General features: G+C 34.2%; 2 protein-coding genes across 5 annotated transcripts in view; both read left to right on the top strand.

The window, feature by feature from the left end:
* Positions 1–4,574, top strand: part of dia (diaphanous related formin 1) — a 54,167-nt gene extending 49,593 nt beyond the window's left edge. For all 4 annotated transcript variants that reach the window (XM_088258664.1, XM_088258665.1, XM_088258663.1 and 1 more), the window contains 2 exons: positions 692–770; positions 2,400–4,574. In XM_088258664.1, the coding sequence (XP_088114790.1) occupies positions 692–770; positions 2,400–2,421 (101 nt within the window). In that variant the 3' untranslated portion in view covers positions 2,422–4,574. The remainder of the gene's footprint in view (positions 1–691; positions 771–2,399) is intronic.
* Positions 4,575–10,240: 5,666 nt separating this feature from the next.
* RpL14 (ribosomal protein L14) lies at positions 10,241–15,613 on the top strand. Its single transcript, XM_088258655.1, has 3 exons — positions 10,241–10,272; positions 12,254–12,394; positions 15,218–15,613. The coding sequence occupies exons 1-3, from the start codon at positions 10,270–10,272 to the stop codon at positions 15,581–15,583; spliced, it is 510 nt and encodes a 169-aa protein (XP_088114781.1). The 5' UTR covers positions 10,241–10,269; the 3' UTR covers positions 15,584–15,613.
* Positions 15,614–15,960: the final 347 nt, after the last annotated feature.

Genomic DNA, 15,960 nt, shown 5'->3' with positions numbered 1-15,960 from the left:
GGAGTCTCTCATAGCCAAGTTTGACTGTAGTCGTGTGTTTACAACCGCCAATGTGTTTGTGTTTCCTGCCTACCCAGCAAAAATGGAGGACGCTAATTCTGTATTGCGCATAATCTTGGATATTCCCTCACACGGTATGGACTCTTTCTTCAAATTAACGCTTTCAATGCCGGAAGGTATTCATAAGGCCGTGATTTTTTCAGTAAAAAAATGACTTTAAAAAAGTAAAAAAAAATTGTGTACAGATATAAAGAATATTGTGACTTACCAAATATATACACCGTGTGGCGTTTGAGCTGCCGTTTACTCAGAAAAACACAGTTTAAATATTCAGGGCTGTCACAACTTGATACAGAAAACACATTTACTTATATATATAGCGGAATATAACTGTTTATAAAATACTGAATGCAGTCGAAATGCGATCCCTCAGACGAATGTGTGGCAAAACGATGTTTGATAGATGTTCGAATGATGAAATAAGGAAAGAATGTAAGGCTGAGATAAGCATTATCGATAAAATTAAGAAAGGTGTGTTGAGATGGTTTGGACATGTGGAACGAATGAGTGAGGAAAGAACGGTAAAACAAATTCATGAGGCGAACGTAATTGGAAAAAACAATAAATAAATTCTACCTGATTTTAACATATCTGTTTGTTCATATTACAGCGTAATATTTTGTGATTCCAGCTGAACGGCGGGCCCAGTTGAGTCGGAGCAGGTCACGGTCAGGCATGGTGGGGGGGCTGTCTACCAGGGAACTGTCCAAGTGAGTGCATCCTCGATATCACAAGCCTAGGAATAATAAAACTATTGAAGGACATTGGTACCATGAACCAAGCTGGAACACAAAATGCCCAACCCTCTTCTAGTGGAACGGAAGGTCTGTTGATGAGATAAGGAACTCTCACGAGAGGTGGTATCATATATGATAAAACTAGTGAAGGACATTGGTACCGTGAACCAAGCTAGGACACAAAATGCCCAACCCTCTTCTAGTGGAACGGAAGGTCTGCTGACAAGATATCGAACTCTCTAGGGAGGTGGTATCATACATGATAAAACTAGTGATGGACATTGCTACCATATACCAATCTAGGACACAAAATACCGAGCCCTCTTCTAGTGGAACGGAAGGTCTGTTGATGAGAGATAGAACTCTCACGAGAGGTGGTATTATACATGATAAAACTAGTGAAGGACATTGGTACCATGAATCAAGCTAGGACACAAAATGCCCAACCCTCTTCTAGTAGAACAGAAAGCCTGTTGATGACAGTCAGCAGTCCGGCTTCTCCTGAGGAGTGCAACGTGGTTTCCTCCCAGCAATGAGCAAATGCTGACAAGTTCCCGATTGGCCCACACTAGATTGTCCCCCCTGTTCCCAACACAGACTATAATAAAACATTTTTTTTATTAAAAGAAACAAATATTTAGTTACTGATATATACGTTAATAATAAACCTTGTATGTATTTACATAATGTGTAAGGTAAATGAAAAATTCAATTCCCATTAAAAAAATAAAAATATTACAAGCCTATTGTAGCGCCCCAATTTATTTATGTTAGTAACATACAAAATTTTATTAATTTTGTAGATATTTCTACTTTTAATATACCTTATACTAGTTACACTATGCTTCTCCAATAAAGAAACTAAGCTCTTGTGCTTGGAGAGGGACTTACACTCAATTTTTATTGTTTATACTAATGAATAATATACGTAATACTTTTTTTCTTTATATAATTTTTTGTTTGTTTTTTTTTAAATTAACATGTCGCTCACTCCTTTCAACAACGTCATGTATCAAAAATCGCCAATTTTGAGTTGTGCATGTTTTCGGAATGCCCAGAAAATGTACTATATCCCAGCAAAAGCGGCATATTTTAAACTTAATATTTACCCGCTACAGGGCAGAAAGTGTCATTTTTGCATTTTGAAGAAAAGGTATTGTTTAATTATTTTTTAAAACATACTAAATATTTTTCAAATGCAGAAAAAACCTTCAGGTTTTACTTAAAAAGATCTGTTGCACAGTAAAAAGTTCAATATGTGGCTTGATATTTATTTTTAATACATTGTATTATATTTTTAAACTTTAAAAACGTTCTCCTGAAAAATCAAGTTTTTTATTTATGACGTTCTTGAAAGGAGTGAGCGATGTATAAAATCATTTAATACTAGCATAAAAATGTTAAATTAACAATATAACATCGCTTTGGTGCGATGCAGTGCCCTATGCACCATTGGGTGCAGTTAAGGGTAAGAAGAAGAAAGAGAGAATACGGTAGGCTCTTCACTCATATCTGATTTTGTAAAAACATACTTTTTTTCTTTTACGCCACTGTGCCAGAGTCATTGTGAATTTAATTGATTAATTTTGTTTGTGTTTTCAGCGAGCTACTAGGGAACGCGTAGCCGTACGACTGACAAAATGACGCACGTCGCAAGTCATCGCTCTCATCCAGACAATTTTATGACGTAATAATAGCTTTAGAGACTGTGTATGATGTGAATTTTTCTTATGCGTCCGCTGTCGATAGCTTTTGCAGACTGTAAAGAAGACGATTAATGAAGAATACTATAATTAAAAATGACAAATGTTTGTACAGAAACAGTTTTATAACCAATCTATCAAAATCTGTGAATGCTACAAAACTTTGACCAAAATTGACTACTTTTTTGACACACTAAGGTAGCTTGTTCACTACACGGAATTTCACCGTCCGCAGGCGTTATAAACACCCGTCCTTAGTGTGTTAATTTCAGTTTTATTCTACGACACTATTCTACGCATTCCGCATCATTTTCAAACTTCTTTTCCGTCTTATTCCTCATTGCTGAGGGTTGTGACCCTTGCAGAAGCAATGACTCTTCTCCAGTTATCCCTTGACTGCGCTGCACGTAGCGCTCCAACAACTGAGGTGCCTGCTGCTGCCTTAATTTGATCGGTCCATCGTGTGAGAGATCTTCCTCTCCCTCTCTTTCCCTCCAGGCTACCGATCACAACTAGTCGTTCCAGGCTATCCTCGTTGCCACGCGTAACGTGTCCAAAGAACTGGAGAATCCGTAGGGTACAGATATTGGCCAGAGTCAAGCCATCCAAGCGTAGTTCCTGGCGAATGGACTCATTGGTGCGTCTAGCTGTCATTTTCAAACACTGTGAACATAATAAACATCGTGAAAATAATGCGGAATCCGTCGAAACACGTGTCACAATGGATTTTAAGAAATAGTGGTATTTACCAAGTAAAACTTAAATTAAAAATGTGTAGATTTCACCACACAGTGACTGTCTCAGAAAATTGTTTTCATTAATTGGTTTGGCAGTCACTTTGCGGTTAAATGCCTTACCGAAATTTTTATAAAATTTTCCCTTAAGACACTTGACTTACTTCACATTAGTATATTTTTACACCTGAATAATAGTTAATTTTATTTACTTTTTATTTAAAAAAATGTACAAATGATGTTTGTGATATTTTGTGGTGAATTATCTCATCCAATCAAGCGAAATGTGTGCAAAAGATCGTATGGTTAAATTTTTCTGTTTCACTCAAAATTCTATGGTTTTTGTATCCAGGTTCAACCATAGAAAATACAAGTTATTTTTGAATTTTTAAAATTTTTATATTATTTTGACTTTTATATTTTTTTTCAAAAATGTTAGTAATATTAGTATATAACCACTCACCGAGATTTTTATGTCTACCGGTTTGGAGACGTTTCTGTCTCTTCGTCAGGACAATCACTACCACAGCATGCAAACAATACCACCCTTCACTACCATAGCACTAATTCACACACTTTAACTACATAAAATGTTTATCACATCGCTCACTCCTTTCAACAACGTCATAAATAAAAAAACTTGATTTTTCAGAAGATTGTTTTTAAAGTTTAAAAATATAGTAAAATGTATTAAAAATAAATATCAAGCCACTTATTGAACTTTTTACTGTGCAGCAGATCTTTTTACGTAAAACCTGAATGTTTTTTCTCCATTTGAAAAATATTTAGTATATTTAAAAAAAAAATTAAACAATACCTTTTCTTCACAATGCAAAACCAACACTTTTTGCCCTGTAGCGGGTAAATATTAAGTTAAAAATATGCCACTTTTGCTGGGATATTGTACATTTTCTGGGCATTCCGAAAACATGCACAACTGAAAATTAACAATTTTTGATACATGACGTTGTTGAAAGGAGTGAGCGTTGTTGAAGTTCGTCGGGTATATATAGGTTGAAAGGAATGGGCGGGGATTAGATGTTTTGACTAGTTTAAAGCATACATAAAATTTAAACATAATTTTTTACAAATGTATATTTTTTATATTTATATATTTTTTTAAATATTATGATTAGATAAGACTTTGTCTGCAGTTGAGCTTTGTTATGACGGCTCGAATAGAATGTGAAAAATTGCAATAACCGAGTTCACTGTTTTTCTTGTTAATTTAGCGTTCCGCCATATGTAATTTTTAAGATCTTTATAAATAAATACTTTATATTATTCCTTTTTGCTCTTGGCTGGAGTTTGTAATGAAAGACTTTATTTAGCTGGATGGAGATGGGACGATCTATTAAATTCATTTATATATATATATATATATATATATATATATATATATATATATATATATATATATATATATATATATATATATATATATATATATATATATATATATATATATATATATATATATATATATTTTATGTATTGTTTCGGCATTAACTTTGTGGTAAGACATGTTACAATGATTATAGAAAACACTTCGTTTTTTACCACTTGAGTTTTATTATAGACTACATGTTTCAGAAGTTAAACTTCCATCATTCAGGTCTGTATAATAACTAAATTATATTTTATATTTTAACTATAATTAAAATTTTATATTTTAATTATGACTATATTTTATATTTTAGTTACTATACAGACCTGAATGATGGAAGTTTAACTTCTGAAACATGTAGTCTATAATAAAACTCAAGTGGTAAAAAACGAAGTGTTTTCTTTAATCATTATATAAATATATATAAACTAGACAGCTAGTGTCGCCAGGATTGATTACATTCCTAAAACGGGTCTTAACCAACACATTTGCCCGTATTAAGACTTCACTGAGCAATGATTTATCCTTCTACAAGCATAACGGAATGACCGAGTTTTGTAAATATATTAATATGAAAAAGCAATACTAATGAAATTGCTTTTGCTATGTAAGTTAGCTAAATTGAGAATAATCTGCAAATATCAGTTGAATGTATATAATAAATGATGAAATAAATGCTCAATAAATAGGTTTTAATATTTATTATTATTATTTTAAATATAAGAAATGGTTTACTTAAAAAAAAAGAGCTACAGTGGTACTGAACAAAATACAATTCATAAGTCAGAGTTTCTCGGTTCAAACCCACTCAATTTGATACCTTTTTCTAATAAAAAGCTGCTTAGGCTCACAGAAATAGTATGAAATTGAAATATTTGTGTAAATAATAAGAACACAAAACGCTCACTCCTTTCAAGAACGTCATAAATCAAAAAACTAGATTTTTCAGGAGAACGATTTTTAAGTTTAAAAATATAATACAATGTATTAAAAATAAATGATAAGCCACTTACTGAATTTTTTACTGTGCAACAGATCTTTTTAGGTAAAACCTGAAGGTTTTTTTCTCCATTTGAAAAATATTTAGTGTGTTTAAAAAAATAATTGAACAAAACCTTTTCTTCAAAATGCAAAAACAACACTTTCTGGCCTGTGGCGGGTAAATATTAAGTTAAAAATATGCCTCTTTTGCTGGGATATAGTACATTTTCTGGGCATTCCGAAAACATGCACAACTCAATATTGACAATTTTTGATTTATGACGTTGTTGAAAGGAGTGAGCGAAATATTTCAAAATTGCATGTTCTGTTTTGATATACAAATAATTTTTGTATTTAGTTTATAAAAAAAGAATGTTTATTAATACATATATATTTTTTTTAACTTTCAAGTTAGGTACCTTTTTATTGCGGAACCTACCCGACAGGTTCGAGTGATCATGATCTCAGTGATGATTTGGACCTGAGGCGGAAGACTGATCACCTCGCCTTCATGAGATTAAAGATCTAGGTGGCATTGCGTTGATTGGATGCAATGCTCTACTCACAAGTTCAGAGAAAAAAGACAGGTTTTTTCACAACAAATTAGACATTTAACCGGATCCACGCGGCTCGCATAACCGTATGTGTTTTCATAAAACATGCCCCATACGCGGCTGACATTACCGTATGTGTTTTTACTTTGCTCCAAGTTTCGAACCTCAGTTCAACTTGGAGGGATTTTTTCATGGTGTGGAACTTTGGATAAAATAATATGTCAATCCTTGACCTTATGACATCTGTTGAAATATCTGACTAATAATTTGTAACATCACAAGGATAAATAAAAGAACAGATCCCTGATTTTTCTTGCGGTCGGTAATTATTCCGCACCATATATCTGTCTCACTCTCGACGCTACGCATCGTCAGTGGGTAAGAGTGACACACGATGTGTGCTTTGATTTATTTATGTTATGATCTTATTTGTTTATATTACGATATATTTCAAGAATAATGTGACACAAGTGTATTAAAGAGTACCAAAAAGCCACAATGAATCCCATTGAACGTTTTTGTTTAGGAAAATAAATCATTTCTTAACTAAATACATGATAAAAATAATCATTTTAAAAACGGCAAAATACCGCCGCGTACGGGCGTCTCTCAGGAACATAGTTGATGCGGTTAAAAGGTTAATAAACCGAATTGGACGTTTTACAAACAAAAGTGGATGTTTTAAAAACCAAAATAGACTATTTAAACACCAATATGGACGCCTTAAAATCAAATTGGGTTGTGGTCCCGTGGTTATTGTTGCAGACAATTTTGAAGGTATCCTGTTTGGTTTTAAAAAAATGTAAATTTTTTGTGAAAAACCTGTATCTGATGTGTCAACTTTCTTTACTTAAAAAAACGCATTTATTTCTTAAAACATAATTAGCTTAAAAATACATTTGTGAATTTATTATTAATATGAAATTAAATAATAAAACGCTAGTGATTAATTGTAAAATTGATTAAATGAATTTTACATTAAAAAGGTGGCCTTATATAATGTTAGTACGAAGAAAAAAAATCATAAATATTTTTTTAATTAATATGTATTTAGATTTCTTTAGTAGGTATGAAATTATGTCCATTTTTTATGTACCTTATCTTAACCTTTCCCTTCCGGTGCTAAAATAAAACGCGCGTCCCGGTGTCGGGTAGTCACTACACAATAAAAAATTAGCAATTTTAAATCGGATAAATACGGACATTCATAGCTAATCTACTTATTTAATTATAATAATAATAATAATAAAAATAAAACCCTTATCCGCACCCCAATGGTGCATAGGGCACTGCGTCATATAAACGCAGTGTTATCTTGATGGTTTACACATGAAGGAAAGGTGATCAGCCCTTCGCTTCAGGTACCAGTCCAGGGTAATATTGAATAAATATGACAGTGAAAATATCACTTATATTTATTTTACCCCACTTAGGAATCGAACCCGGGACCTCCAGAACGGTAGCCGAGCGTGCTGACCATTACACTACGGAGGGGGACAGATTTAATTATAAATGAAGTCAAAACTTATAATAATTTAGATTTATTTGCTGAAAACATTAAAAAAAACAACTGACAATGCTCACGGGACCAGTATAGGTCCACTCTTGTCGAAAGCTCAAGAGCTACTGACATTGACACAGAGAACATTGAGCTTTGAGCTCCTCACGCTTGCACAGTGCAAGTATATTAGAGTGAGATGTGAATATAGTGTCGCGGTTCCCACACACTCTTTACGCGCTGTTCATACGCAAATTTGTTTCCGATATTCACAAAATACCTCCGATGTACACGATAATTTCTGATTATTATTAATATTATTTTTTAAATGAATGCGTAAATATGTTATGGAGGAATACCTAAAATCTTAGCCTTGTATTTATTATATTTATAGAGATATTGTGGTTATTAGAAGCAATGTGTACAAGGTACACAACACCGGGAAGGGAGGGTTAATAAATGTAAATACATTTTTTTTTCTTGTATATTTATACATTAAAAAAATTATTTTTGTATATATGGTTTACTTTATTCTTAAGAATGAGATGAATAAAACAGTTATGTATAATTTGACGTGTTTTATTTCATGAATAAAAATTTCAGTCACATGTGGCTGCGGCTCAACCAGGTAAAATGGAAAAAAAATAATTAGAATTTTTTTATAAAAATATTTCATTTTATGATTTATTGGGTAATATATCCAACATTAATCACGGTTATTGGATTGAATTCTACTTTTATTTACATATATATATATATATATATATATATATATATATATATATATATATATATATATATATATATATATATATAAGGCTGAACGAGGAATAATTGAAAAGATTAGAAAGAGCTCTTTGCGGTGGTATGGACATGTGGAGCGAATGGATAGCGAGAGAATGACAAAGAAAATATATGTGGCGAATGTGAGAGGGAAAACAGAACGTGGACGACCGAAAAAGACTTGGCACGATCAGATCAATCAGAACCTAAAATCTGGCGGTGTCAAAAGTCTGCGTAATCGGAGGGCATGTATGACTAGATGTATGGATGTGAAGGAGGCTAGGAGTGTATGTCAGGACAGAAGAGTGTGGCGTTCCATCCTCTCTGCCTACCCCTGCGGAGAAACGGAGTGATGGTAGTAGTAGTAGTAGTAGTAGTAGTATATATATATATATATATATATATATATATATATATATATATATATATATATATATATATATAATATTTTATGCGTTTCCTTTTATTAAGACATTATCATAATGTCTTAATAAGAGGAAACGCGTCACATATTATCATATATTTGTAAATAAAAGTAGAATTCAATCCAATTACCGTGATTAATTTGGGATATATTACCAAACAATTCAATATGGAACTCTACCAACTGTCTGCAGTTACAATAAATCATTTTATTATGTTTACAGATATGCAATATTTTAAAAGCTGTCGAGAGATACGCTATTCACCATGAGAAATGTCTGTTATGTTCAACAGATGGCACTGCAATTGCGGCCAAAAACAGGATTACCTGTCTCTGATATATAAAAACATGTCAAAATTTTAAACCGATCAATGAAAACTTAAGGAAATTAAAATTAATAAACAATCAACTAACTGTATTTTTACTTATATAGATTAGATAACAACTCACCTATATGTATTTATTTATTTTATTTTAAATAAAAAAAGAGAAGTATTTGTTTTTTTTTATTATTTACACAAATATTTCAATTTCATACTATTTTTGTGAGCCTAAGCTGCTCATTATTTGAAATAGGTATCAAGTTGTGGTAGAGTGGGTTCGAACCGAGAAACTCTGACTCAAGAGACCGCGGCACTAACCACGGGACTACAACCCCACATTGTATTCATTGGTGAAAAACTTTGGGACATGAAAGGTTTTGGACAAAGGAACATTCATATTTTTTAGAATATTTTGAGTACCCAAATTTTAATTCACAAATTCTGGATTATAATTCTCCATTTTGTAGTTATTTATCTCAATTTTTTTTTTCATACCTCAAAATAGTTGAAGAAGAATATATAAATCTCCGTATTTACAGAGCCTACGACCTGTCATAGGCTGGTTACAGTGATAAGTTTATACAAGTGTAACATTTACCATTCTACCCATGATTGACAAACCCGCACTTCTCAAATTTCAGATCTTTACTGTGCTATTTCTTTCGAGATGGTAATTTCTTTTAGCGGAAACCATTATTAAATATTTTTCTTTTTCTTCCAGTATTATTTTACATACTAAGCGACTTTTATTTGATTCATTTTTAATATTTAAACATTACGAGTTTTTTAAAATAAGTATTCTCTAATTTTAGATTGCGCTTAACCTAAATGGGTTTCTCAGATGGATTAATCGAATAGATCTATATTTTTAATTATTTTCATCTCGACACGTGTACTTTTTTTTTTTTTTAAGTATAAAAGTACCTACCTGCGTATTTAATTTTCTATAAATAATATACTGACTACTTAATTCAAGTAGTTAGTAGCCACAAATAGGTTAAATTTTTGTATTTTTTTTTCTGTTGGCAGTCCCGTTTGTCATTTTGCGGCGTGTTTCCTTCCTATTAATTTTTCACGCGGACAACATGGTGAGTTTTTACAATCACGTATTTAAATATAATTTTAATAACTTCTTTTGTGTTTTGTGCCTTTGAACGAATCGAGGAACGAGCGTTACGTGTATTTGGAGTTATTTCAGTGTTTCGCGTTGAGTTATCTGCCCAAATTGCGCATTGAAAATGTTGAGGTTATGACGACGTGTGATCGGGTGTCATTCGCCAGCGGAAAATAGGTTTTATTTTAGATTGATCTTGTTTTTCTAGTATTCCTAATGTCGTAGACTCATTATATTATGCTCCGCGTTTTTTCTCAACGCTGCTATTGCGTTTAATTTGTAAAAATAAGTATCTTGAATCGTTTCGACAAGGAAATTTCCATACCATTTCTTATCCACTTCTTTGTTGATCACTTTTCTATCAAATCTTTCATTTGTTTTTTTTTTGTTTAAAAAAGAATTAGTTTTGAATTAGCGCGCCATTGATCCACAAGATATCAATAATTTTACAGGAATGTTGTTGTTTTTGACCGTTTAACAAATAGCTCATTTTGTAGGGTAAATAAGGAAGTCGTTGGTAAAACAAACTCCCTTCTTACACCGCGCTCAAATTAGTGAATATCATGTTATACTTTTGAAAAGTTTATTTATTTACAACATTTTGAATGTGTCCAAATACTTGTTCACAAATCTGGATTATCTCCAATTATAGGAGTTATTTTTCATATTATTTTTTTGACATTTCATCAAAGATGTAGAAGAATATGGAAGTCTGGGCATTTACGGGGCTGACAACTGTCATAAGCTGGTTCAAAACCAGTTGTCAGCCCCGTAAATGCCCAGACTTCCATATTCTTCTACATCTTTGATGAGATGTCAAAAAATAACATATTTGAGATTTAAAAACCAATCAAGTTTCTGTAATTACATGAAATGCATATATTCTGATGAAAAGAAACTCAAATATCGTACCATTGTGGCCATTGATAAATTTTTATGATTATTATTGAAGAATAAAAAATAATTTGCACGCGCACACCGCGACACGTCTACACAGGTCGATATCAAAAATAAAACTGAGCAATAGTCGATATTTTGACGTTACACAGTTTTTGCGCAGTAATAAAGGGTGTATATATCGCTCACTCCTTTCAAGAACGACATAAATAAATAAAAAAATTCAGGTGAATGTTTTTAAAGTTGAAAAATATAATAAAATGTATTAAAAAATAAATGTCAAGCCACTTATTGAACTTTTTACTGTGCAACAGATCTTTTTAGGTAAAACCTAAATGTTTTTTCTCCATTTGAAAAATATTTAGTTTTTTAAAAAAAAAATAATTAAACAATACCTTTTCTTCAAAATGCAAAAACAACACTTTCACACAAATATTAAGTTATAAAAATGCTGCTTTTGCTGGGATATAGTACATTTTCTGGGTATTCCGAAAACACATGCACAACTGAAAATTGAGATTTTTTATTTATGACGTTCTTGAAAGGAGAGCAATATATCGACGGTACGCAGTTTTCGCATAATAATAAAGGGTCGATATATAGACAGTCCGCAGTAAAACGGTTAAGGAAAATCAAATACATATTCCTTCTAGTCTCTAAACTATTGTAGCCAAGCATGCCCTGGAGAAACTGGGTCGGGTAGAGCCAAGGATAATAGCCGTACTCTCTCATGTAGAGATACCTCAGAAACTTCTTTTGGACTTTCTCTACCATAAGAGAGTACTTAAGCCCGTGTGGCCCCCAAATCATGGAGCCACTCTCGAGTCTACTTCGCACCAAGGAATTACGCTACTTATTTATATAAGAGTTCTCAGCATGCTGGTATTTTACTATCTTGGAATTCAGATCAGTAGCAATGGTGATCTCTATGGTGAGACTCTGAAACAAACCACTAAAGGTGCGGCTAACTATTGTAGCCAAACATACCCTGGAGGAACTCGGTCGGGTAGAGCCGAGGACAATCCTCTCATTTCTCAATGATTCTCGTTGTGTTGCAGCCGTTCCAGCGATTTGTGCAGTCGGGGCGCGTCGCCCTGGTCTCCGATGGGGCCGACAAGGGTAAACTTGTCACCATCGTCGATGTCATTGACCAAACCCGCGTCCTCGTGGACGGACCCTGCTCCAACGTACAAAGGAAGGTGAGTGGAACGACTTGCACTTTTTATGTACAATTAGTTGCGTACTCTGCAAAAATTAGATATATGGTTTTTCCTCCCGGCTCTTTATTTATTTAAACTTTATGTACAAAAAAAAATAAGTACATTGGCTGGCTATTTGCTGAAAAGTAATATCTTACAACCAACCAAAAACAGACTATTGATATTGGTCAAAACCTTTGATACCATATATCGTAGTCGTACAGGAGAAAGTGACCAACTGACAAAACGTAAAATGTTCAGGAGGGTCATTTAAGTCACTTTTGCTTGGCTAGAAAATATACATCCATGCAGTTAGTTATTTTTAATAAGTCAATATATTATACTTACAAGTTTAAAATTCTTTGGAAGTTTTTCTGGGCAATATTAAGCTAGTAAGAAATCAAATAGTCAATGATCACGTTTTTGTAAAAAATGCATTTGGTCACTTTCTCCTGTATGACTACGATATAGCTGTTTGCAACCAGAGGGTAGATAGTACTTAAATACATCAAAACATAAATTGTAAATTGATGATTATAAGGAAGGCTAAGGAAGAAGGGTGTTTAGGGAAGGAGGTAGAGGGAAAAACTAAGGGAGGAGGTTTGATGGACAGTTAGGATTCTAATGATAAATAGTAATGTCTCAGATGTTTCTTAGTTATTAGAGAAAGTGCATTTGTTTACGCGGAGAGGTAATTCATTCCATAGTCTGGCCGCTTGGACAGAGAAGGAATTACTGAAGAATGATGTGATATGGCGAGGAATGCAAACGCCCAATATTCGCTTCGCATTCTTTGCAAAAATGATACATTGTATTTCTTCTCCCAACTCTTTATCTGCACACGGTGAAGCATAGGGCACTGCAACTAATTGATGTAGTGTTAATCTGATTGCTTATCTCTAAAAGGCAAGACATTCAGTCCTGTGCTGGAGGTATTAGTTGGGTATAATAGTATAATATTATTGTTCGCCTCCGTAGTGTAATGGTCGGCACGCTCGGCTACCGTACTGGAGGTCCCGGGTTCGATTCCCAGCGGGGGTCATATAAATATAAGTGATTTTTTCAATCTAATACGAGTATTTATTCAATATTACCCTGGACTAGGTACCTGAAGCGCATAGCTGATCACCTTTCCTTAACCATCAAGATAACACTGCGTTTATATGAAGCAGTGCCCTATGCATTATCGGGGTGCTGATAAGTATTTGAAAAAAAAGATAATATTAAACAATGACAAGTCTCAAACCCTTCTAAAATATCATATTTTACATATATATTTAAATACTTTAAAAAAATATTTTTATTATTTTTAAATATCACATATCCGTGAGGAGAAGAACCCAACTGCCTCTCATGCTGGATGTCGTAAAGAGGAGAAGGTGGACATGGTTGGGACATGTCCTTAGAATGCCACCTGAGAGCATTAACCCCTCGTGTCTCTTCTTCCAACCCCGAGGATTCCGGCACTCCGGAAGGCCGCTGATGACCATTCACCGACTATACTCAGTGGAACTTCGGAACTGACCTGGTAGGAAGTCATGGAGATGGCGCATTACAGAGTGACTTGGCCATATGCTCCACCTAGGGAGCGAACATGGAAAAGGAAGAAGAAGATAAAGAAGATGATATTAACCTTTCCCTTCCGGTGCTAAAATAAAACGCGCGTCCCGGTGTTGGGTAGTCACTACGCATAATAAAAAATTAGCGATTTTAAATCTGAAAAATACGGACATTCATAGCTAATCCCCTTAATTAATAATAAATGAAGTAAAAAATTATAATAATCCAGATTTATTTGCTGAAAACATTAAAAAACCATCTGGCAATGCTCACGGAACAAGCATAGGTGCATTTTTTGGTGCTGTTCAGCTTAGTATTTTTTTTTTTACATAAATACATTTATTAGCATCGAAAACTTGTGATCTTCTTATAATTTGAACCTACCAATAATAACTTGACACTGGCTAGAACATCCAAGATGGGTAAAAAGCCATTAAAAAGAAGAAGAACCTAGCAATGGTTATGCATATTGGGAGGATGGTATCTTTACTCGATAGTATCTCCTTATGTCTTGACTTGTCAATCCCGCATTCATAGTTTAATTCAATAGTGCGCTTTAAAAATGATAGATAGAGGTTTCACTGTATAATATGATATTTTGAAGGGTTTGACACTCATTATTGACTGGTGGAAACGTTCACTTAAGGTAGGGTCTGGCCGGAGCGTTGCGTCGTAACGTAACGTCGTAACATCGCTCACGGCGAGCGCTCCGACCATGGATGCACTCGGCTCGCTGTACTGACTATACGAAAGCTCGCATCGTAACGTGTTACGTTACAACTAAATGACTGGTCAGTCCCCACCTCGCTTACTCCTTTCAAGAACGTCATAAATCATAAAACTTGTTTTTTCAGGAGAATGTTTTTAAAGTTTAAAAAGGCTTGATATTTATTTTTAATACTATGTATTAAAAATAAATATCAAGCCACTTATTGAACTTTTTACTGTGCAACAAATCTTTTTAGGTAAAACCTGATGGTTTTTTCTCCATTTGAAAAATATTTAGTATATTTAAAAAAACAATTAAACAATACTTTTTCTTCAAAATGAAAAAAAACAACACATTCTGCCCTGTAGCGGGTAAATATTAAGTTAAAAATATGCCTCTTTTGCTGGGATAAAGTAAATTTTCTGAGCATTCCGAAAACATGCACAACTGAAAATTGTCAATTTTTTATTTATGACATTCTTGAAAGGAGTGAGCGACCTATACACACCGTGTGACATTGACTAATTGCAATATAAAATGTGACATTTTTGCAGGGCTTGAGAATAAACCAGCTGCAGCTGACGAAGCTCCGCCTGAAGTTCCCGTACTCGGGGTCCACGCGCGTGGTGCGCAAGGCCTGGGAGGCGGATAAGACGAGCGAGAAGTGGGCGGAGACCAAGTGGGCCAAGCGCCTGCAGGCCAAGGAGCGCCGTGCCGCCATGAGCGACCTGGACCGCTTCAAGCTGCAGGTGGCCCGCCGCATGCGCAACAAACTGCGCACGGAGGCCTTCAAGGCGCTGCGGGCGCGCGCCAGCAAGAACGGCGTGCTGTTCGGCAAGAAGAGCATACCCAAGAAGCCGCGCAAGGCGCCCCGCACCAAGAAGACGGCCGACAAAAAGAAGAAGCCCGCCAAGAAATGAACATGCCTTGAATAAATACGTTTAAATCGCCACCTGTGTTTTATTTACATTCTTTAATAAAAAAAATAATAATAAAACCCTTATCCGCCCCCCCATGGTGCATAGGGCACTGTGTCATATTAACGCAGTGTTATCTTAATCGTTTACACATGAAGGAAAGGTGATCAGCCCTCCGCTTCAGGTACCAGTCCATGGTAATATTGAATAAATATTACAGTGAAAAAATCACTTATATTTATTTTACCCCCCTTGGGAATCGAATCCGGGACCTCCAGAACGGTAGCCGAGCGTGCTGACCATTACACTACGGAGGCGGACATTTACATTCTTTACTTAATTTTTTTTAAATACCATAATATGTTCCTTGTTTTTCGGGA

This window comes from Brachycentrus maculatus, unplaced genomic scaffold, assembly GCF_059751285.1.
Source record: "Brachycentrus maculatus isolate JH-2025_06_01 unplaced genomic scaffold, ASM5975128v1 h1tg000101l, whole genome shotgun sequence".
NCBI lineage: Eukaryota > Metazoa > Arthropoda > Insecta > Trichoptera > Brachycentridae > Brachycentrus > Brachycentrus maculatus.
This window is presented reverse-complemented; position numbering and strand designations above follow the sequence as displayed.

What these genes read in the sequence shown, in the direction of transcription:
- RpL14 (XM_088258655.1), top strand. An exon ending in GCTCCAACGTACAAAGGAAG is followed by an intron (nt 12,395 to 15,217) that starts GTGAGTGGAACG and finishes ACATTTTTGCAG; the next exon opens with GGCTTGAGAATAAACCAGCT.